The 16,464-nt window shown below is 35.1% G+C and overlaps 1 protein-coding gene across 6 annotated transcripts; it reads right to left on the reverse strand.

The window, feature by feature from the left end:
• Positions 1-3,732: 3,732 nt before the first annotated feature.
• Positions 3,733-15,950, reverse strand: LOC143256338 (uncharacterized). 6 transcript variants are annotated; one of them, XM_076513426.1, is made up of 3 exons: positions 15,826-15,950; positions 14,205-14,317; positions 3,733-4,940 (listed from the first exon to the last, which is right to left on the reverse strand). In XM_076513426.1, the coding sequence occupies exon 3, from the start codon at positions 4,901-4,903 to the stop codon at positions 4,022-4,024; it is 882 nt and encodes a 293-aa protein (XP_076369541.1). In that variant the 5' UTR covers positions 4,904-4,940; positions 14,205-14,317; positions 15,826-15,950; the 3' UTR covers positions 3,733-4,021. The 6 variants fall into 6 exon arrangements, with proteins under 6 accessions (XP_076369541.1, XP_076369542.1, XP_076369540.1 ...); XM_076513427.1 differs by lacking the exon at positions 15,826-15,950 and adding an exon at positions 14,574-15,385 and having other exon boundaries at positions 14,134-14,317; XM_076513425.1 differs by lacking the exon at positions 15,826-15,950 and adding an exon at positions 14,574-15,379.
• Positions 15,951-16,464: the final 514 nt, after the last annotated feature.

The raw sequence follows: 16,464 nt of genomic DNA on the forward strand, positions 1-16,464 counted from the left end.
TACTTAAAACTTACATTATTAAACGAGTTGACACTAAGTCACGCACTCTTTACCCAAGAAATATAGGTTAGAAACGTCAAAATGTTGCAAATTATTAAATTTAACCTGATTTAAATTATAGTTCAAAGTGGATACGTGGGAATAACTAAATCCAGTAACCCTAGGTTACTCCCTACCCCCAAAAAAGTTTGTTTGTTTTGAATTTTGCACAAAGCTACACGAGAGCTATCTGCGATAGCCATCCCTAATTTAGCAGCGAAGACTAGAGGAAAGGCAGCTAGGCATCACCACCCACAGTCAACTCTTGGGCTTCTTTTTTATCAACGAATAGTGGGATTGACCGTCATATTATAACGTTCCAACAGCTGAAAGGGCCAGCATGTTTGGTTGGAGGGGTATTCGAACCCGCGATCCTCAGATTACGAGTTGAGTGCCTTAAGCACCTGGCCACATAACACTGAATGCGGTTATCATGTTATTCGATAGGTGTTACTGTGTATCTCAAGACGGCTGGTATGGATATGGGTCATAAAGATGACCTATGAAGGTCAAAACGTTGTTGTGTACTTTATTGTAAACTTGTCATTCAGTTTGTTGAAAAATATTTGGTACCATTCAGCAAAATGAATGGTGATATAACTAGACCAAAATTTCCATGTTAGTCACATACCACACTGAGTTGTTTCTTGAGTCTTGGAACTTTTAAGTTGTCTTTATTAATAATTAAGTAAAACAGGTGAAAGTAATTTTCTTCAGTTTAAATTAGCTAAGTTTATAATAAGACTTAATAGAAACTGAGATTGTCTTTCTATATGTATATTTTAATTTATAATACATTTTCATATTCCTGTCTTTTAATCAACAAGTGAATGTTGTTTTTGACTGTGTGATGTAGATGGTAATGTATAATTAAAAAAAACAAAAGGATATAAACATTGTTTAATAAAATTTAGTTAACTTATTATAACTTTGGTAGTGAGGAAAGCTGTAGAATACTCGTAAATAAAAGGCTGTTACTGATGGAGTTTTGACAAGCCATAGTTTTAACTTAGTTTGTTGTATACATAGATCAAACTGAAAGAAACTTAAAATTTAGAATTAGAATGGATAAGTAAAATATTGGGAAGAAAGAAAAGGTAATTCCTTCATTATGTGAACATCCATATTATATCAGTTTTACCATTAATTGGAAAAGAACTGTTATTTTTGATCAACTGAATAAAATAACAACTGGAAATATCAGATAATCTATGAAAGAAACGAAAGTAATTATAAGTAAAGATAAAGGGTTGGCAAGTCAACCAAGTAGCTTGTAATACAAATTTGGAAACTATATAGTTTTAATTTGCTAGTTTTATAAGACAACATTTAAAAATGTCTTCAATTTTCCATTGTTTCAGAATTGTGATATATTAGTATTTCCCCTTTTCTTATTTATTTACCACATCTACAAGAAGTACAAAATTTAACATAAGTTGCTCATTATAATATTGTTATTACTCAGACAAAGTATAATTTTTATAGCCTACAATCTTATTTGATTACAGAGTGATAAACTAGAAAATCAAGTCCCTTTAGCCACACCCACACATTACATTTTCTCTTTCACAAGCTTCCAATATTTATTCTTATTGATTTTTAAAACTATATTACTTATAACCAATAGAAATCCAAATATTTAATCTAACACACTGCATATTATGTTACATTGTTTTCTGTATAGCAGTTTGTCTATTTTGCTTCCAGTGTAAATTTTATTCCAACAGGAAACACGTTGGCAAGTTTAGCTAAATTTTTATTGGGTCTTATTAAATAGTAAGAAAGCCAGAAAAATTTTGATAGTCCTCGGACAATGTGTGCATTTACATGTTATTTTGTATTCTTTGTTGTATTTTTGATTAACTAATAATCATTTAGTGTATTAATACCATTATAATAATAGTTAGTTTTAATTGAGAGTTGATAAAAAAATACCCAGGTAAGTACTATATTTCTAGTTTTTCATGTGTATTATTTATTATTATAAAGGTAAATAAAATATAAGTTTTAGATTAGGTTAAGTAAATAAAAAAACAATACATTTTCATGTGATATGCTTATTAGTCCATTTTCATTAATCTTGTAGTGTCCTTGTATTCCTGTCACAAGTTGTCTTCCCATTTCTCAATATAGTGATGTTGTGATCTTGTGTGTTAACTCTTCTATAAAAATGACACAAATTGTGGTCAGAATACAAAACTGGATGGTATCTGTTGTCCAAAATATATACAATTATACGACATACATAGAAAAGGTACAGTTAGTTGCATGGTTCAGAAATCGTATGTGTATGTTTATGAAGTTACATCCAATATTTTCTGGTTTGCCAAGGGTACCAAAAATAAATAAAGAAACTTGGCTAACGCAAAAATCTTTAATGAGTGTCTAAATTTGAAGAGCCCTTTGAGCTCGAAATCCAATGGCCCCATCCTATATTCGCAACAGTTAAAATAGAATATTACCAGTTTTGTGACGTTTTGTGAAAACAGATAAAACACACATGTATGTAACAAAAATTTTCGTAAACACGTTACCAAAAATTATTATTTGTTCAACAAAGCTTTTATCTGATAATTAGCCTATCAACTTTAGAGCTTTTAACCCTATAACCTGTGTAAGATATCTGTGGTGGATACAGCACAGATAGCCAGAAGTTAGTTCCTTTTTTCAGTAGAAAACAAAATGGAGTTAAACGTTAGTTTGTTGTTTATTTGATTGTCTTAGCCAAAATGATTCTGAATTGGTTTTTATATATGCTGCTAATTAGCTGTCAGTGTGCTCCAAAAGTCTCCCACCAATAAAATAACTTTGCAGGGCTCACGACTCGTAATATGAGGGTTATAGGTTCGAACTCCATCCCTACAAGTATGCTCGCCCCTTTTCGCCGTTGGGAGGTTATTATGTCATGATCAATCCCACTATTCGTTGGCAAAAGAGTAGCCCAAGAGTTGGCGGTGGGTGGTGATGACTAGCTGCCTTCCCTCCAGTCTTACACTGCTAAGTTAGGAACAGCTAGTGCAAAATTAAAAACAAACATACAATAGTAACTTTGCAAGAAATTATAAGTTCGAGGTTGAATGATCACCAAGTAGTTTATATTATTTTTGGGAAGGGACCAGTGCTGATTGGAACGAGCACCGCAGATAGTTTTTTGTAGTGATTTCTGGGTTAGCAAAATCAATACTTTTCTGCGGTAAAGATAAATACATAAAAAGCATTCTTTCATTACCTTGACAGCTTTGTAAGAAACAAACAGTCCAATGAAAACGTTTTATCAAAGAAAGGAATTGGAATTCTCAACCTGAACTCCTATCTTTTGAGCATGTAGGTAAAACGGGCAGGTTAAAGAAAGTCCTTTAGAGTTCACGAACTAGTAGCTGTTTTTAATTTCATTTACTAACCAGAAACTCAGTTTTGTACAATGGATTTTTCAGGCCTTTGGAACCAAACCCCAGAATAAACATTTACTTTCATAACTTTTTCAAGGCTGATAAAGCAGGTAAAGTAGTACTGGTCTCGAGCCTTTGATTCACCGTCCAGCGCTTTAATTATTATATTAACAAAACGTCGAAGAGATAATTTGTCCAAAAATAAATCAATTTATATAAGTGTTTTGTACCACCCAGTCTTCACAAGAGAGTCAAGTGATGTTTATAGGATCGAAGTAAATGCGAAAAGAAACCGTTTTGAGGTAAAATATTCGAGTTTATTGGAAATAAAAAAGTATACAGTGTATCGTTCGTATAGTTTACAACTTTAAAGAATGGTAAATACAGCTACTTTTAAATGTAATGCTAAACAATTCATATAATAAAACGGTTAAAACCTTTCTTTTATTGATAAGATAAAATAAAACATTGCCTGAGGCAACAAATACGCAACTTCATTTCGACACATGATTTAAACATTTAATACAATAAGAAAGTTTAATCTTTTACTTTCTCCAGGAAGTAATAAAAGGGTGAAGCAACACGTTACGTCTTTACTTATAAATGGTGAACAAATTTATTCTGTCAATTGCTGAGATAATCTGATCTTCAGAAAATTGTGGATATTTGTTAATAATTGACTGAACCACTTCGAACCTTGATGAAAGCTGCTTGTACTGAATTTTCTGATCGGCGCCTTCTGAGAGCTGAAACTTATTTTTTATACCGCAGAGTTGGAGCTCAGGAAAGCTAATAACAAATATATTTTCTAAGATTTGAGAGTTTACTCCTGCAATGGTGTATACTTTAGTCATGTCTTCTTCAAAGTAAGAAAGATCCCGAGGTTCAAGATCAAAAATAAAAAAATCAGACCAACCGTCTTTATTACGCCGATTCGTGGGTACATGAATGTCTAAAGTTTTATGAACTCGTATTATTAAATTTCCTTGACGAACAAACTTAAATTTAAGAAATGACATGCTATAAACTGGTGATTCTTCTTCAAAATCTAAGGGGATTGCCTTGAACGATGGGAATCCGTTGAAATCCACCAGATGTTTAGTTCCACGTGACGACAAGTTTCGAACAATTGTAGCAATATGATTGTTTGGAAAACCAAACGCAGATGCAATATGATATACGTCAAACCCCAAAGCTTGAAGCAAATATTTCACAAAGACATTGAGAATGTAACACGTTCCTCCTTGTTTAGCCATCATGGATTCTTTAATTCCAGCCCATGTTGGTATGTGACGATGACCCGGTTCCAGTGAAAGTAAAGATATATTTTGATAAGGAATTACTTGGTGGATCGTCTGTATAAGATGATCTAGGAAAGCACTGCGATCTGTTACCAATTTTCTCTTAGCCTCTGGTATCTCAAGAACTTTAGATACAAAATACAAAGCTTCTTCTTTGGTCAACCTGGATTCCATCGCCAACAAATCTCTTCTATTTATTCGAATAATCGACCTTAAAAATATAGAATAATTTAATTTTACTTTTAATAAAATCAGTGAAACATAAAATACAAAGTAAAATTAGTGAAGGTTAATCTACTGAAAGAAGGAACTACTACAGTCCATGCCATTTCTTTCGTAATCCGATGGTCGCAGGTTCAAATCCCTGTCACACAAACACGATCGCCCTTTCAACCATAGGGGCGTTATAAGCCACAGTCAATCCCACTATTCGTTGATAAAAATAGTAACCGAAGAGTTGGCGGTGCGTGGTAATGATTAACTGCCTTCCCTCTACTTTTACTCTGCTAAATTAAGGAAGGCTAGCACAGATAACCCTCGAGTAGCTATGCGCGAAATTCAAAACAAACCAAACCTTTACTAATTCATCATGCATAAATAAACATGTAATCCTACTTAAGGCTAATTTGAATATCTAATCTCGAAAGATTAAGTCTTTTTTAGTCATATTTATAAAGCTGAGGAAATTTAGCATGCGTTGTCTTAAATTCGCACATTAATTTTGAAACAAGTTATTAAAAAATACGAACACAAAAGAGTCTGACTTTTTATTAATTTGTGTTCGCTGTAATATTATTCTAGTAAACAACCTATGAGAGATTTGAAACTAACAAATATTATTTTTGCAATAAAAAAATCAATGTTTGCTTTGAATTTCGCGCATAGCTACACAAGGGCTATCTGCGCTGGCCGTCCCTAATTTAGCAATGTAAGACTAAAGGGAAGCCAGCTAGTCATCTCCACCCACCGCCAACTCTTAGGCTACTCTTTTGCCAACGAATAGTGAGACTGACCGTAACTTTATAATGCCCTCAAGGCTGAAAGAACGAGCATATTTGGTGTGACGAGGATTCGAACCCGCGACCCTCGGATCACGAGTCAAGTGCCTTAACCACCTGGACGTGCTGGGTCGAGAAATCAAAGTTCTGTTCAAAATTGCACAAACACAAGCGTCTGTTTAACGTTTTAGATTTAGTAAACAGGTGATTTACAAAGATTGTAACTAAACTCGTTTTCTGGATATAACTAACCTCATGTGACAAATATATACACTGCTGGTCAAAATCTTAAGGCCAATGAACATGAAGACGAAATATGCATTTTGCGTTGTTAGACTCAACCACTTATTTGGTGGAGCTTCGAAAGATGAAAATAAGAAAAGGGAAAATAAAAATAAAAACCTTTTTTAGCATTTAATAGAGAAAATGCGAACACTATGAAATTAGCTTTATAAATTGCCTATATATATATTGGGCACCATAATCTTTTCAGTGCAAGGGAAATAAAACAACACAATGATACAACACATTAAAATCTTACACATCAACTGCCAAGGAAATCTCAAAGACAAAAGGACAGAAATATACAACATAAACAAACATATAAACGCCAACATAATCATCGTTTCAGAAACACTTTGCACAGAGAAACAAAACACCACAATCCCCGGATTCATCTCACACAACATACCTCACTCAGAAAATAACAGAGGTATAATAACTTACTTTAGTACGAAAATATCGCATTTAATCTCGATAGAAGATTCCTTTAAATCTGACATTAACGAGACCATTTTTTGTAATATACACTTTAACAACCGGCTAACTATTCCGATTCTAGCCATATATTGCTCACCAACCAAAGATATCGACATTAACTTCCTTCAAAAATGTGTTAATCGTAAACCCAAATCAATTATTATTGGAGATTTTAATTCACCGCACACGGAATTAAGGAGTAACAGAGACACACGCAGAGGATCGTGCATAAAAAATTTTATCTCTAGCAATAAAATGCACTTAATTAATGACAATACACCTACACACTTCTCAGCCGCTAACGGCTCATACGATGTACTCGATTTCATCATTGCACCCAAGGACATGGTTAACAGAATATCTAACTTTAAAGTGCATGATGAAATCACCAGTGACCACTTCCCCATGTCATGTCGCGCTAAACATGCTCGCCCTCCCAGCCGTGGGGGCGTACAATGTGACGGTCAATCCCACTATTCGTTGGTAAAAGAGTAGCCCAAGAGTTGGCGGTGGGTGGTGATGACTAGCTGCCTTCCCTCTAGTCTTACACTACTAAATTAGGGACGGCTAGTAGCTTTGTGCGAAATTCCCAAAACAAACAAACAAACCCATGTCATGTATGATTCACCCGCGCCACCCTGCTGTGGCGTACGTGACTCCTTCCGCATACACCTACACTGAAACAGACTGGCTCACTTTTAATGCCTCTCTGGACTCATACCTACCCCATCCAATCGAACATGTAAATAACAAAACAGAACTAGACAACTATGTTGATCAAATTACAGAAGCCATAAAGAAAGCCATAAAAAACACAATTCCTAAATCAAAAAGAAAACAATCACTTATTCAATGGACTCTAACACCAGAAATTCACGCACTAATAATCAAACGCAGACAATTAAGACGAACACACTACATCACACGCGATCCACACATTAAAACAGAAATCAATAGAACAAATACAAAAATTAAACAAGAAATTAAAAAAGTCAGAGAAAACAATTGGCATAACTTCTGCAAAAACTTAGAAAAAACCAAGAACAATCCAAAAGAATTCTGGAAAAAATTCAAGAGTATTGCTTCAGACAAAAACACAAATCACATGCTACAACATATCACACACAACAATAAAATCGCAAGGACGGACGAAGAGAAAGCTGACTTATTAGCTGACTATTACAAATCCTCTTTTAGCGATTTAAACTCATTAGATTTCGACAGACAACACCAACACCATGTCAACAACTTCATAAATACAAACCAAGCTTCATTCTCACCAGGATTCCCTGGCGAGACACTAGAAGCATACTCAAATTCAATCAATAGAAAAATAACCATAACCGAACTAAAGATTAATATCAAAAACTTGAAGAACACTTCCCCCGGACATGACCAAATACCAAATATTATTCTGAAAAAAAGTTCCACTCTCCTACTACAACACCTCACAAACATCATGAACATTTCACTAGCGACCGGGTATTACCCTGACACGTGGAAAAAGCCATCATAACAACGATCCCCAAGAAACAAACTAATAAGACAAATCCAGATAATTTCCGCCCCATCAGTCTGCTAAGCTGCCTTGGCAAACTGATGGAGAGAATTATCTCCAACCGTCTCCTCCATTTTTGCGAATCAAACAACATCCTTCCAGAATCTCAAAATGCCTCCAGAAAAAATAGACAAACAACAGATCACCTCACACGACTCACCGAATCAATCTACAAAGCTTACAACAACAATCAAGTAACCATCGGGGTATTCCTAGATGTCAAAAAAGCATTCGACAGCGTTTGGCACAACGCCATCATATACAAACTAAATCACCTACAAATAAATCCCACGATAGTCAAATGGGTTTCAAATTTCTTAACCAATAGAACAGCACAAGTAAAAGTCAATAAAACTATATCCAAATTATTTAATATAACGGCAGGAGTGCCCCAAGGATCAGTCCTCTCTCCACTTCTATACATAATTTTCGTCAGTGACATACCTTTTCCAAATCTAACATACACACACAATTCACAATACGCAGACGACATCGCGATCTGGAGCACCTCCAGAAACCCAGTAATGGCCATGTCTCGCGTACAAGAATCACTAAACAACGTCTCAACATGGAGCAACAAGTGGAGGGTCGTGTTAAATCCAACAAAAACACAAGCAATCACCTTCTATAGAAAACTAAAGAAGCAAAGAAAAAGTCTAGAAAAAATAAAACTATCACTTGGAAACACAACCATTAACATGAGCAAAAACATCACATTCCTTGGCATCACTTTCGACACAAAACTAACATGGATAAAACACACAAACAATATACACTCATCAATCAGAAAAAGGATTTCATATCAAAAGACTATAACTGGTAAACAATCAAAATGCGCACCGAACACCATTATACAAATATACAAGGCTTACATCCGTCCACTAATAGAGTACGGATGTCAAGTAACATACAACATGTCAAACAACACACTCCAAAAAATCCAAGTGCAACAAAACAAAATATTAAAATCCGCATTCAGTTTACCATCATTTACGCCAACAAATTATTTACACCAAATTAGTAATTTACCAACTATAAGAGATAGAATAACAGAACTTTCTCTCAAATATTATCTAAAAGCAGAAAATAGAAACAAACTAACGGCATCACTACACAAATAATCAAGTGCACCAACAAAATACATATCACCTTACAACATATTTCAAAAATCACAATCCACTCAACAAAGAATCTAAATAAATAAAATCCATGTTATTAACATGGATTCCTTTTTTTTTTCAGGTACAGGGCATACGACAGGCAAAACTTTCGGCGCCTGTCGTGTGAAAGTGGGTTTTCTCGGGGCACTCCCGTTTCCCCCCACATCAAAATCTTTAGGCATTGGATTTCTAGATCCCAGCCCAGGCAACTCTTTTGCCAGACCCTGAATCGTGCCGTTTGATTTGATCTGGATTTGTTTGAATGAATTATATTCATGTTCACATCTGCTGAACTTCTTCCTTTCGGGACAGGTCCCGGCCTTTCTTTCCGCTGCTGCCTTTGCCTCCACCCAAGACAACATTTAGAGAGACATCCTCCACCCAAAAAGTCAAGAATAATAACAATAATTAATTTATTAAATAAAATAAAAAATAAATAAAAAAAACTACCACTTAATCTTAATAACAATCCACGAAACGGGACGAAGAGGAACCACAACGTTCCTGAACACCCCGGTTGGGGAGAAAACTCTTCTGATTTCTCTCTCTCTAAACTGAACCCCTGCCACGTTAGTTTAGTTTAGTTTATCTTTTCAGTGCTTAGAGCCTATAAAGGTCTTAATCCGATCATGATGTTTATGTATTTCGGGACGAGTTCTGGCTGTTTTCTCCGGTGCTACCTTTGCCTCGTTCATGAATAATATTAATTATGACCAACAGAGAGAGAGAGAGAGAGAAAGATTGGGAGAAGAGGATAAAGAAGTGCTTATAACGGAATTAACCTAGTTTTATTACGGTATATGCCTTTCAATCCACTTTGTTACATTTAATTGTAGTGTATGTGTGAAATATCAGTTATTAAGTGTATCAGATGAATAAACGTTTTCCACATTGCCAATTGTGGAATTGCATGTTCACATGAAAACAAAGTAGTGCAGATATGATTCTCACATGAAATAGTTGAATTTGAATAGTATATAATTATATAAATTTTACTCTTTTTTACCCAAAAAGAGTAAAAAAAAAAAACAGCTAAATTCAATAACCTTCCACGAAAGGGGACGAATAGGAACCACAACGTTCCTGAACACCCCAGTTGGAGAGAGAACTCTTCTGATTTCTCTCTCTCTAAACTAAACCCTTGCCACGTTAGTTTGCGTTTCCGTTTTGCGATGTTTATGTATTTATATATAATTAATTCACTTTCATCACTCCACTATCGCGCACATAGTTTCATAACGGGCTATCTGTGCTATACCCACTGCGATTATCGAAATCCAATTTTCAGTGTTATAAGCCCTCAGACATGTCACCGTAGTTTTGTCAATACCATTGACTTCGTAGGTCACTAGCGAGATTGAACGATTTTTAAGACGTGAAAATTTAATAAACGTAGTTAAAAATTTGAATGGTTTCAACAACTTTGCAATCTTTGTGGTTTTCCACATGTGATGCATTTGCCACAACTCTCCATCGCAAATTACTCCTTTTATGGTACCCGGTACCTAATCCTCCGTCATGGGCACTCAATTCCTCAGCCAAAATTGGTCCACCGATTGCTCATTTATGTTTATCCTTCTATTCGATTACTTAGTTGAGCGATCTATACCACTCCTTTCGAGTCTTTTAAACTCCTCCCTATTGGCCAGCTCAATTGTGGTTTGCACGATTACCCCAACTGCAGCTTTTCTCACCAGCACTTTTTCCCTTGTCTTCCCCCATTCTTCATCAGCCTTGGTCACTGGTTCTACCTTTAGCCGTTCATGTCATTTATCTTCACACCTAGCTTTTATTCAGTCTTTGATGAAGAAGTCTGTTTCCTGTTAGTGAGTTGCTTTCCTTTCGGCTCATTCCCTGCATCTTTCTTCAATGTATCAGCACAAGTGGAAAATGTTCCACATTTGGTCGGAGATTCCGATTCTCCACTGTCTGACCTACTGTGTCTGAATTTTTCACATGACTTTTCAACCAAAAATGTTTACAGTCTCTTTGATCTAAGGTTATCGAGCTGCCTTATCCTATACCTTTTGTTTTTCGCTGCACCATCAACTTTTTGCTTCCCAGTGTCCTTATTATGTGAATACATCCCCCTCATGACCTAGTCTTCCAGACTTCATGGTTTTCCATTCCCTTACATTTGATCCTACTTCGTTGTACTTCATGTTTCACCATTATTTTTAAAATATTTTCTTCTCGTCTTAGCCTGTGAACAATGAAAATTTGAGTTGTTTACTATTGATTAGTCACCACACCTATTTTTTTTATGTGGATAATTTCTTCCAAAGATCTCAGTGGGTAAGTCCTCGTGTTTGCTGTTTCTCATCTCTATCATTTTCCTGATCCAAATATACTTTATGTCTTATTGCTGTATGAATTCTTTAGAGGGATACCCTCCTGTGATGAGTGGAGCCTAACCAGATATTCCTCAATCAGAAATCCGTACTGTACAGCCAAGTTGACTCACTGACTCGCAATGATCATCCTTGAGAGGGATGTTTCACAAGATTGCTTCTAGTTGATAAACCTTGCGATGTAATCACTTCATAAATTTGCCGATTCTACGCACATTTCATTGAAGCGAAACAGTATACCTGTTCAGAAATAATGCAGCCTCCCTTATCAGATCTTTGGATCCAGCTCTCTCATTTTCAGGGTTATCCTTCGGATGATTTTAGGTGATATTTTCACTTCCTTGTACTGGTCTCTCCACATAAATAAAGTGAGATTCTAATTACTCTTATGACGAAAGGAAGTATCGAATCGGAAGTTATATTTTTTCATTACATAAAATACATTTTCAATAGGTACTCCCCCCTTCCACACTTCTCACCCTTCCTCTCCATATTCCTCCCGTACTTATGTTTTCTATCAGACTTTGAAATGATGGTTCGATTGACGTTTATAGAGAAAGTGACATGAGTATTTCACACTTCTAATGATGGAGAATTGATATGCATGAGAGAAATGCAACCACATCCATTCAAGTTTATCGCAAATCCATTCACCTAATATGGTAACCATTCACTTCGTTATATTTGGATCCATTTAAATCTGTATTCGGTGGAGTATATCGCAATTCAGGATCTGATTAAATGTTAGGTAACAAGTTTATGAATGTTAGTTATTGTTGTTAAATGATCTTACGAGATTACTTTGAATGTCATTATATTCTGAATTATGTATTAAACAAATGGAAAATCAGAGGATGAAGAAAAGCCTTGAGGAAATACCTACATATGATTCTTAGGTTAAACGTTCGCGTAAACATAAATTTTGGACTTGTAAATTCCCCGTATTTGAAAGTTTTTGTTATGAGTTACAGTAGTTTATACACATTGTATGAAAAGGGGTGAGGTATAAAAACAGACGTTGGTGTCTTTACGATCTCGGATTGTTGAAAATAAAACTCCGAACAGGAAATTAGGACACTAATGCTGGTAATGACAAGCTTAACATGACAAGTAAACTAAATAACTAAGCATACTTGTTATATCTATGCTGCCGTAACATACTTTTACAAACGTTATTTCAAACCAAAACATAAGATTGATATTTATGAACGTGGATTTAAACAGTCAAGTCAGAGGCCTCAACTAGGCTTTAAAACTGAGGATTAGGGGTAGAGGGAGCAACTAGTCTTGAGTATCCTCCGATAAATTGCTACATTTAATCGAATAACGAGATTAAGTGGGACATTTGTAAAGTTCTCAACAGCTGAAAATGATGAGTGTGTTGAGCAGCAAGTCCTGGCTCAAACACTTGAATGACAAGAGCACTTGATGAACTATGTGTTATCTCTCCTGAAATAAATGTTTCTGTTATTGAATTTTATTATCTAGTTAAGGGATTTACCTCGAGAAATAAAGATGCTTAGTCAACTACGGTCATGCATAATACACATAACGTCGTTTCAGCGTTAGGCTTATTGTTGTTAAATATATAACCTGTATACGTGATTAAGACTTCTAATAGTAAATTAGAAAACAAATGGTTAGAATGAACAGTAAATGGCCTGGTAGTTAAATCACTCAACACGTAATCTGAGGATCGCAGGTTCGAATCCCTATCACAACAATGATGCTTACTTTTTCCGCCGTTTGGGTGTTATAATGTGACGATCAATTACGTTATTCGTTAGTAAAAGAGTAGTCCAATAGTTGGTAGTAGGTGGTCATGACTAGGTGCCTTCCCTCAAGTATTACAATGCTAAATTAGGGACGGCTAGCGCAGATACCCGTTGTGTAACTTTGCGCGAAATTCAAACCAAACTTTTACAAGGCTTTTAAATAATTTTACTAAAAATGCACACTCAATAAATGGCACACGTTACTGAAAATAAAAATATTATTATCAATGTATCACCTAACGAAAAACTCGTATCCTAAAAACGAAGATAAAATAAGACTATCCTGACAATATACTGACACAGAGATCATTTAGTAAGCTTGTAAAACAAAATCCTAAACAGAATCATATAAAGGATTAATTCAGTAGAATGTGTTTGTATGTGTTTTCTTATTGGGAAAGAGACATTGGGTTATCTGCCCAAACGGGTATCAAAATGTTTTAAGCATTCAAACTTACTGTTGAGTCACTCTTTATGTACAAGAAGGGAGCAGTTTCGAATAATATAAAATAAATATGTTATACACATAATGTTATAGTATTACTTTTTACCCCTAATAAGTGCTGGATAGGATAGGGATTAAGTTGCTTACAAATAAAGTATTTAAAATAGTTAAATTCGGTTATGACAAATTACCTGAAAGAACGCGAATTCTGTTTTCGTCATCAGAATTGAGAATTTTTACAAAAAAAACTACAGCGTCAGACTCAACACATGTCACATAGTAGGCTGACATGAAATAATTATATCTCATGTTATTAACCATAAACCTGTAAAAAATAGGTTAGAAGCATTAGTATTACCTATTATTAAAACATCTATGTTCATTTAGCCGAGTTGTGTAAACGAAAATTCAATCTTTATACAAACTAACCGATTATCCGTGGCGCCAATGCTCACTTGCGGTACCAGCAATTGGTAGGGATGACAGTATGTGGTAGTTACGAGTGATTTGCAGCCTTGTAGAGCAATCTATGTTGAAGTACCCTAAAAAACATGCAAATTATTCCGTAAACATCAAATCTGCGTGTGACCTCTTTAACTTCATTTGCTCCATTAACTTGCACCCAATTCTACTTCTCATTTTTTTCTGTACATTCGAATGTACAAACACTGCTGTGTTACTTGGGGGTGCTCTATTATTAACAACAAGCACTACTGAGATACATATAAGTACTAGAGAAAAAAGGATTCTGCAAGCAAAGTTCAAACTGCTGTTAAATGTACAGTATTGTACACTTACCTCGACCTGTAATTTTCACCCAGAAAGTTCTTTGTCCATAAGAAAAGCTATGAAGTAAATGACGAGTTTCGCTCACTCCGATTTGTTTAGTGATTGTCAAATTTGTGACAAGGCTCTTAATATAACGTAATGACTGAAAACTCTCTTTATTTTTGTGAGAGGACGACTAAAAGGATGTTACAAGAGTTGTTGACGTGTTATTTTGATTCAGTTGCTACGTGATATACCAGTGAAGTGCAAGTGAGGTCAAGCCCTTCTCTGCCTTCTCTTGTGCTCCAAAAATACCGTTATTTCTCAGTCATAAAAAGTTTTCCATAACTACTAAAAAAATTAAAGGCAAACAGGGACTCGTAGATATTACAGTAAAAACGCAAATTGTGATGTGCTATTAAGTGTTATTGCGCAAGAATTCACCGATTAGTTTCAGATTTTCGAAGTGTTTATAAGGTCAACTGAATAGTAATAACAGAATGTTACTTGCTTTTCCGAATCCAGAAATCTCCTTCCTGCTAAACATACCGGACTTCTAATTAAGCAGTCCAAGGCTTGAGCTGTTTTGTGTGGCAGAGAGTTACAACCCTAACATTTAGTTTCATTCTTCGGTTGAAAGTAGACGTTCGTATGTCACATACTGCTGACTAGTTGTTTCCTTCCTGTGAGTATTCTGAAATTAGGGACAACTTTGACTGAATCATGGAGCTTCACAGTTGCCTATTTAGCCCACGTATTGCGCGAGGTATATTGTTTAGACTGAAAACAGCAAACTTGATACGAGCTTTTTCGTTTTAGGTTTTGAGCCTGTTTTTCAAAACTGAAAATTACATCGCTCGGAAAAGTCGAATGCAATGAAGAGTTAAGAAAAATCGTTTTGTCGTCAGGTTCCTTTCATTCTTGTGAATTACTCATTACCATTTCTGATAACTGATGCCATTTTTGACTTCAACACAACTTCGTACCGTTTAGAGGTGGTTAAATAACCCGTGAAAAACGGAAGTAGTAGTGTATTTCCCTGCCTGGTTTCTAAGACGCTAAGTTTTTGTGATGATTTTATTCTCTTTTGCTTTTCATTTCGTTACAACAATTGATTCAAAGATATCATTACACTTACAACCAATACAAACTAAAGAAAGACAACAATAAAATGGAACCACAATATTGCTTAATACTTGCATATAGTAACTATGGAGACCAGACAATAAAATAAAAGCCGAACTTTGAGAAGAAAGAACAAAAGTTTATGGCAAAAACATACCCACTTTACATTCCACGGGTATTTCGACCAGTACATTTTGTTGGTATAAAGTTTTGTATAAATAATTTAAATGTATATTCACATAAGATGATTCTAAAAATCTCAATTAACTTCTTGAAACAAGAAACAAAAGTCAGACAACTAGTAACATTCACTTTACTCTGAAACGTGTGAGAGGCTTAGCGATTTGGGTCAGCAAATACTGGGCTGTTTTAGATGGCGTCGTACTGAAAAATTTAGAAAAATGGGTCATTTTCTAAGACAAAAAATATTATTTTTCACAGTAATTAATGCAGTGGAAAACTGTTCTCATTGTGCGAAGCAAACATTATTTTTGGTCTAGTTCCAAGTTCCAAGTTTCACTGTGTCGGTATTTGGATATTGATGTTAAATACCCAGGAGGGTCAGGTACATTTGACCTCTTCCTCCCTCCCGAACGATTAGAGCGTCTGTCTTTAGGGTTTTTTTCTTTTTTTTTAAGCTTTGGGCCAAAGTAAAAGTATAACATCATACTCAGGCCCATTTCAGAGCACAGTCCATGCATGGACGAACAAGAAGTTTTTTTTTTTCCTTTTATTATTTCTCTTGTGTTTTTTCTTCATTTTTTATTTTTTTTTGTATTTTCATATATATATATAT

This window comes from Tachypleus tridentatus, chromosome 7 (assembly GCF_004210375.1).
Source record: "Tachypleus tridentatus isolate NWPU-2018 chromosome 7, ASM421037v1, whole genome shotgun sequence".
In the NCBI taxonomy this organism is placed as follows: domain Eukaryota; kingdom Metazoa; phylum Arthropoda; class Merostomata; order Xiphosura; family Limulidae; genus Tachypleus; species Tachypleus tridentatus.

Excerpts from the sequence above, each read along its gene's own strand:
- LOC143256338 (XM_076513426.1), bottom strand. The coding sequence starts at position 4,903 with ATGGAATCCAGGTTGACCAAAGAAGAAGCTTTGTATTTTGTATCTAAA.